Source organism: Balaenoptera acutorostrata, chromosome 20 (genome assembly GCF_949987535.1).
Source record: "Balaenoptera acutorostrata chromosome 20, mBalAcu1.1, whole genome shotgun sequence".
NCBI lineage: Eukaryota > Metazoa > Chordata > Mammalia > Artiodactyla > Balaenopteridae > Balaenoptera > Balaenoptera acutorostrata.
Genome location: NC_080083.1, coordinates 39,398,224 through 39,405,331, shown reverse-complemented (window position 1 = coordinate 39,405,331; position 7,108 = coordinate 39,398,224). Strand labels below are relative to the sequence as shown.

General features: G+C 44.9%; 1 protein-coding gene across 1 annotated transcript; it reads left to right on the top strand.

Annotated features, from left to right (window-relative positions):
* The first annotated feature begins 1,211 nt into the window (after positions 1-1,211).
* TOB1 (transducer of ERBB2, 1) lies at positions 1,212-5,301 on the top strand. The gene is made up of 2 exons (XM_057536841.1): positions 1,212-1,499; positions 3,344-5,301. The coding sequence occupies exon 2, from the start codon at positions 3,487-3,489 to the stop codon at positions 4,519-4,521; it is 1,035 nt and encodes a 344-aa protein (XP_057392824.1). The 5' UTR covers positions 1,212-1,499; positions 3,344-3,486; the 3' UTR covers positions 4,522-5,301.
* The last annotated feature ends 1,807 nt before the right edge of the window (positions 5,302-7,108 follow it).

Below are 7,108 nucleotides of genomic sequence, written 5' to 3'. Positions count from 1 at the left end.
CCAATCGCCTGGTTGCTAAGGGAGAAGCGTGGCCAATCAGGCGTCGTTGCTACCTGTGAGTAATATTTTTAGCCGCGAGGGAAGGTTGGTTCCGCTCCCAGTGTAACTTCGTGTATTTCTCTGCTGCAGGTTGTGGAAAAGAGCGCTTGCCCGCCCCCTTTGAGTCCCTCTCTTTCCCCGATCCCTATTTACTCGCCCATATTTCAACTGAAAATTATCTTAAATGTACAATACAGGAAGGCACCGTGTTTATTATGTGTATTTATGTTAAAGTAGGCTCTTGAAATACACGCATGCTTACATATATACACTTCGATACGTACGCAATTTGGCATGGAGGCCTGGATTGGGACATTCGGAATAAAATGTGATTTTTCTTAGTCTCAAGCCACCCCCACGTCCGAGTTGCTGCCGGGTCGCACGGGGAAGTCTGATGTGGGAAGCGGAGGCAGTTAAACTGTCACCTGGGCGGGAGGTGTGACCAGGTGGTCTCTTCCCCAACCCCAGCCTGGCACGGCAGCTTTGGGTTCTGCGGTTGCCCCCCCCCCCGATGGCAGTTGGCCTAGGCCCTTGAGGCGATTAATATTCAATTAATCGGGTACACGAGTCCCCGTCACAGTTCGCCCTTTTTCTAGGCTCTCCTGGGTGCACTGGAGGCCGATTTGGTAACTCGTCCACGAGTGGGATTTTCCTCGGCCACAGTCCCACTCGGGTGGGATATTCTTTGTAAATTCTCCCCTCCCTCTCGGGGTCTTGGGCTCTCCTCCCCGTTTTCCCCAGCCGCTTCGCCCCCAGCTTCACTCCCCTCCCCCCTTCTCCCCGGCGCTCTCTGCCTAGACTGAGTCAGCCAACCCAACCCACTTCTGTAGCCCTCACTGGCACGTCTCTCCCCCAATCCCTTTCCAAACCTTCTCTTAATCCCGCCCACAGTGACTACAGATCATCAGCTCATTGGCCACCCTGCAGCCCGAGAGGTGTGGCCTTGTCCACCCGGCCCTCCGCCGCCCGTCAGGACATGGGCCGGCGGGACCTGGCCAATGGCGTCCGGGGGCAGGGCAGGGGCGGAGCCAGCCGGCCAGGGTCTCCTTTGCAGGGTGGGAGGGCGGGGAATGGTGACACCGCCTGGAGCTGTGTGACGCGGAGCGGGTGCGCGCATCCCTACGGGAGGGGATGGGGGCGGGGAGGAGAATATAAAACGAGAGGCGGGGCGCGCGCCTCGGCAGAAAGAGCGAAGCTCTGGCCCGGCGCGGAGTGTGCGCTCTACGGGGACGCTGGGCCGGGCACCGGGCTGTGTGGAGAAGTGAGCGCGCTTGCCTGACCCCGTCCTCGCCACTCCGAGCCAGAAGGGGCGAGCTCCTGAGGCCCTCGTCTTCCGCAACCTCCGCCCGGCGGTGTCGGCGTGCCCTCGGCCCGGCCAGCTCGCAGCCGCCTACCCTCCCGTGCCCCCGCCCTGCCGCCCCTTGTCCGCCCAGCGGCCGGGTCTGTGGTGTTAGCAGCCCGTAAGTATCGAGGGGCGGCGGGCGGGGTCAGGAGGAGGAGGAGGGGCTGCAGCGGCGTAGAGCCCCGGGCCTTCGGGGCTCGGGACGGAGGCGTCGAGGCCCGCGCGCGGAGGGGAGCCGCTCCCGACACCCGGCCTGAGGCGGCTCTAAGGGGCCCCGGCGCGTCCGGGGGCCGGAGGTGGGGCCGGCCGGCGCGTCGGGCTCAGCCGGGCCGGGTGACCGGGGAAGGGCGGCCGGGGGCGAGCTGACGGGAATCGGGGATTGGGGCGCCCGGGAGCAGCGGCTAGCTCGAGGGGAAAGCTGGGGTCCGCGGGGCCGGTGGCCGCCGGGCCCGAAAATGGTGCCGGGGATCCGGTGCTCCCCGGGCTCTGGCTGGGTCCCAGGAGCCTCGGGGCGCGGGGGGTGCAGGGAGCGGCAGGTCGGGTTACGGCGGGGGGAGGGGAGCGGCTGACCCGGTGCGGCCGGCGCCGCGACCCGCCCGGTGTCCGGCCCCCGGGCCCCGAGTGGTTGCTTTTCCATTTCTCGTGGCCTTCCTCCTCCTCCTCCTTGGGGGAGGAGACTTGCTTAGGCTTCGAGGGCTGTGAGCAGAAATCTAATGAGACCCAACTGGCTGTTTATGTAATTCTTCACGCTCCTGTCTTTAAGGCGTTGCTTTGAAACTACCTTCCGCCGAATCTGAATTTCGCTCGACTGCACCTTCAAGCATTTTGGCTTAATCAGCTGCCTTTGCCAGCACTCGGGCTTTCGGCTTGGAAAGTGTAGTTTGGGGGAAGCTGGGGATTCTTTTCCCTTTGTCACCACGAATATGGAAAATGAGACATGGATTAATACCAACTTGATTTTTTTTAAATGTCCTTTAAAATCAACCTCAGTGTACAGATAGATCTGCAAATATCTTGTTTGCCCTTGGTCTTTTCTTATCCCCACCCAGTGCTGATCCAGCAAACGTTTAAAGGTCGACCTTATCGTAATGCCTCTCTGGCTGTTCTCTTACCATGAGGGAGGGAGGTGGCTTTGAAAATCAGAATAAAACTCAGAAACCCTGCCCTTTAAACAGAATAATCAGTAAAGTTTGAAATTAATTGTTTCTTTTGTTATACTTGATACCCAAGACGTATTTTCAGATTTAGAAAAATACACATTAAAAAGAAAAGCATAGAGAAGCTTGAGTATTACATTATGTGCCCTTAGTATATTTAAAACGGCAACTGTGTAGGATAATTTGGTTCATAATTGTTGTTCACTAGGATGGCAATTCATTTTGTATTTAGTTCCTTTAACTTTACTATCATGTACTTTGGAAATTAAAATAATTTTCCTAACTTCTCAAATTTTGAAATGTTTAATGATGAAGCAGATTTAAGCAGTATATATCCAAAATGAACTGAAATACAGAATTCACTTCTAAGTTGATGAATAAGAGTATGAGCAACTTCTAAAACTAGCATGTATATATACATATATATGTGTATGTATATAGAGAGGTATGCTGAGTTTAGTTTCCAATAAATATTTTGAGAACTGCAGGAAGAAAAAGAAGAAATATGCTGTATATTCTGGGAATATTTTTCCTCTTAGAACTCTATTCAGAAACAGAAAGTAAATAATAGGGTTTTTTTTTTTAATGTTGTTTTAACTGAAAATCCTGTTTTCCCTTGAGATTTGGATCTTCAATAAATAATTTTCAATTGTAAGTTCCTATATTTTGTGCTGATTATATTTTTCAGACTTTCTAGCCTATTAGACTTTTTCAAAAGTGAAATTACTCTGGGGGTAAAAAAAGGTTGTGGGACTTAACATTTATCTTATGTGGACATGTCTCCTTTTGTTTTGTTTGTTTTAAGGAACAAGACCACTCAAGGTGAAGGATATCTACTAATACCAGCACTTTGAATGAAAATTTGTTTCTCTGCCACAAACTGAACACTTTTTTGTGTGTCTTGGGGAGGGAGTTGAAACACAAACCTAATTTTGTGGCATAGCAGCTATGCAGCTTGAAATCCAAGTAGCACTAAATTTTATTATTTCATATCTGTACAATAAGCTTCCCAGGAGACGTGTCAACATTTTTGGTGAAGAGCTTGAAAGACTTCTTAAGAAGAAATATGAAGGGCACTGGTATCCTGAAAAGCCATACAAAGGATCAGGGTTTAGATGTATACACGTAGGGGAGAAAGTGGACCCAGTGATTGAACAAGCCTCCAAAGAGAGTGGTTTGGACATTGATGATGTTCGTGGCAATCTGCCGCAGGATCTTAGTGTTTGGATCGACCCATTTGAGGTTTCCTACCAAATTGGTGAAAAGGGACCAGTGAAGGTGCTTTATGTGGATGATAATAATGAAAATGGATGTGAGTTGGATAAGGAGATCAAAAACAGCTTTAACCCAGAGGCCCAGGTTTTTATGCCCATAAGTGACCCAGCCTCATCAGTGTCCAGCTCTCCATCTCCTCCCTTTGGTCACTCTGCTGCCGTAAGCCCTACCTTCATGCCCAGGTCCACTCAGCCTTTAACCTTTACCACTGCCACTTTTGCTGCCACCAAGTTCGGCTCTACCAAAATGAAGAATAGTGGCCGAAGCAGCAAGGTTGCACGTACTTCTCCTATCAACCTCGGCTTGAATGTGAATGACCTCTTGAAGCAGAAAGCCATCTCTTCCTCAGTGCACTCTCTGTATGGGCTTGGCCTGGGTAGCCAGCAGAAGCCACGGCAACAGCAGCAGCCATCCCAGCCACCGCCGTCACCACCACCGCAGCAGCAGCAACAGCAGAAAACCTCTGCTCTTTCTCCTAACGCCAAGGAATTTATTTTTCCTAATATGCAGGGTCAAGGTAGTAGTACCAATGGAATGTTCCCAGGTGACAGCCCCCTTAACCTCAGTCCTCTCCAGTACAGTAATGCCTTTGATGTGTTTGCGGCCTATGGAGGCCTCAATGAGAAGTCTTTTGTAGATGGCTTGAATTTTAGCTTGAATAACATGCAGTATTCTAACCAGCAATTCCAGCCTGTTATGGCTAACTAAAGAAAAGATGTATGTACAAGTTAAAATGCTCGGACCCAAGGGGGATTTTTTTTTTTTATAACCTCCTTGAGGATTTTTTTTTTTTTATAACCTCCTTGAGTTTTTTTTTTTTAAGCTTATAGTAAGGATACATTCAAGCTTGGTTACAAAAATAAAACATGCATCATTTTTCATTGCCAACCAAGCACAAAGTTATTTTATACTGACTGTATATTTTAAAGTATACTCTCAGATATGGCCTCTTACAGTATTTAAGATATAGCAAGGACATGGCTGATTTTTTTTTTTATAAAAAATTGGCACTAATAAGTGGGTTTATTGGTCTTTTCTAATTGTATAATTTAATTTAGTACAAAGTTTGTAAAATATCAGAGGATATATATATTGTTTCTACGACATGGTATTGCATTTATATCTTTTTACTACAGTGATCTGTGACAGCAGCAGCTTCATGTTGTATTTTTTTTACTGAAATTGTAAAATATCCATCTTAAAGACATCAACTATTCTAAATTGTGTACAGGATATTCCTTTAGTGGTGGAATTAAAATGTACGAATATTTGCTTTTTCAAAAAAATGTATTTTCTGTTAAAGGTTTAAAGATTTTTGCTATATATTATGGAAGAAAATGTAATCGTAAATATTAATTTTGTACCTATATTGTGCAATACTTGAAAAAAACGGTATAAAAGTATTTTGAGTCAGTGTCTTACATGTTAAGAGGGACTGAAATAGTTTATATTAAGTTTGTATTAAAATTCTTTAAAATTAAGAATGTTTATCGTGGTCTTTGTTTTTAAGCCTTTGCCAAAGATATAATTCTGGAATTATGATGTTGTAAATGCTGATAAGGCAGAAAGATCTGACTCATTGAATCACAAAGGAATAATGGAAAGCTGTTGCTCCACTAGTGCACAGATAATAGTTTGCCCCGTAAAAAGTTGTCCTAAAGCCTGCTTGGGACGGCTTTATTGTGTTTAGCAACGAACTCTGTTCATCCACATCTTGTCTCCCCACTATGGGGGTGGTATGCTAAGGCGAGTCAACCCTATTAAAATGTGTCATGCTGACATCTAAGACAGAGTCAGGTGATAAAATGAAATTCACTCATGTAAACTGAGAGGATTTATTTGAAATGTATATGGAGAAAGAAACCATTGGATCAGTTTTCTATTTCTGCATGGGAGATGAATAGCTCAGAAAACTTGCTTGACGAAGCAGCTGGCCTAACTATTTAAAAAGAAGATTTAGGTCTGTTTTTACTAATCCTTACACTGAGTTTAGTCATTGTAGGTAGCTGGAGAATTGATGATTAAAATCTATTCAAGATTGGACAGGTATTTATATTAGTATTTGTGTGCATTTTCCTAGCAAAAAAGTTGACACACAGTTTTTGGGTTGGTTTTGTTTTTACAAGCAGATAGCCAACCTGCTGGTTTGGGATGTCAAAGATTAGTCATAATCTGTCAAATTGTGGTGGCTCGTTAAGGATGGAGGGTTTTTTTGTAACTGATGAGTTGGAAGGGTGAGACTATTTTTAAACTAAAATAATGAGTCATTTCACTGTTTAGATGTCCATTGATAACAGTGTTGACATCGCATTGGGGAGAAAATTGTCTTGAATTGGAAGAATAACTTTCTCTGCTTTTTTAGTAAGAAACCAGCACTGTCTGGGTTACTTGTGAAATAAATTTGGTCTCAAATGAGTTTTTTGGACACCAGTCTACAAAAGCCTTTTGTCTGTTACCCTCTCGGTTTAGAGCAATAAAAAGTTTTAAGGAAACAAGCACTGGAAATAACAGAGCTAAGCTGTTCTGTCAGCTCCATGGTGAGGCCTTTGTCCTTTAGTGGACAGAATGAGGTTATGAAGAAGTATTGGGATAGCGACTGGAACCGGCAGAAATTGGTCTGCCTATGCTATCAATTATGTGCTTTTGTGATCACGAAGTTTGAATAGCTGTAAGAACAGAGTAATGGTTTTAAGCACTAGTTTCTACTAGAAACTTCTGGGTGAAGTTATCATAGGCTTAACTGGAAGAAAACTGCCTTTTTATAAATGAAGAAAGGCTCAAGTTAACTTTTTCTAAAACTCAAAAGGCAACTGGCCAATAGATACACAATAGAATTTGTAACAATCTGGAACACTAATACATATATTCAGATTTTAAATAATTGAGCTTAATGTAAGTATGAATATCAGATCTTGGGGATGTGTGTACTGGCAAAATAAATCTTAGGGAAATTAAATATTGGTACATATGTTGGTTTGGTGCTGAAAAAGTTAACTCAATTTTATCTTGATTGGTTTCCTAGCACCCCTTAGAAAACCTTAGAATAAGTTTACATCTTAGTCCCAAGTCTTTTTTCCCCCACTGCCATCACACTTTTGACCCTCTGTGTGGAGACTTTTAGTTTACAATTTTGATGAGTTAGTTATCTTAAAGGTTCTTTTCCATTTTTTTGTCTTCTATACCTATAGATACTGTGGCAGCTTCTGAATGGCCCTATCCTGGTGTCCCTTTGTTTCCCATCTTCTAAAATCAGGTGTATTGTTAAATCTCCTTTGAATAACTTTAACCTATATTA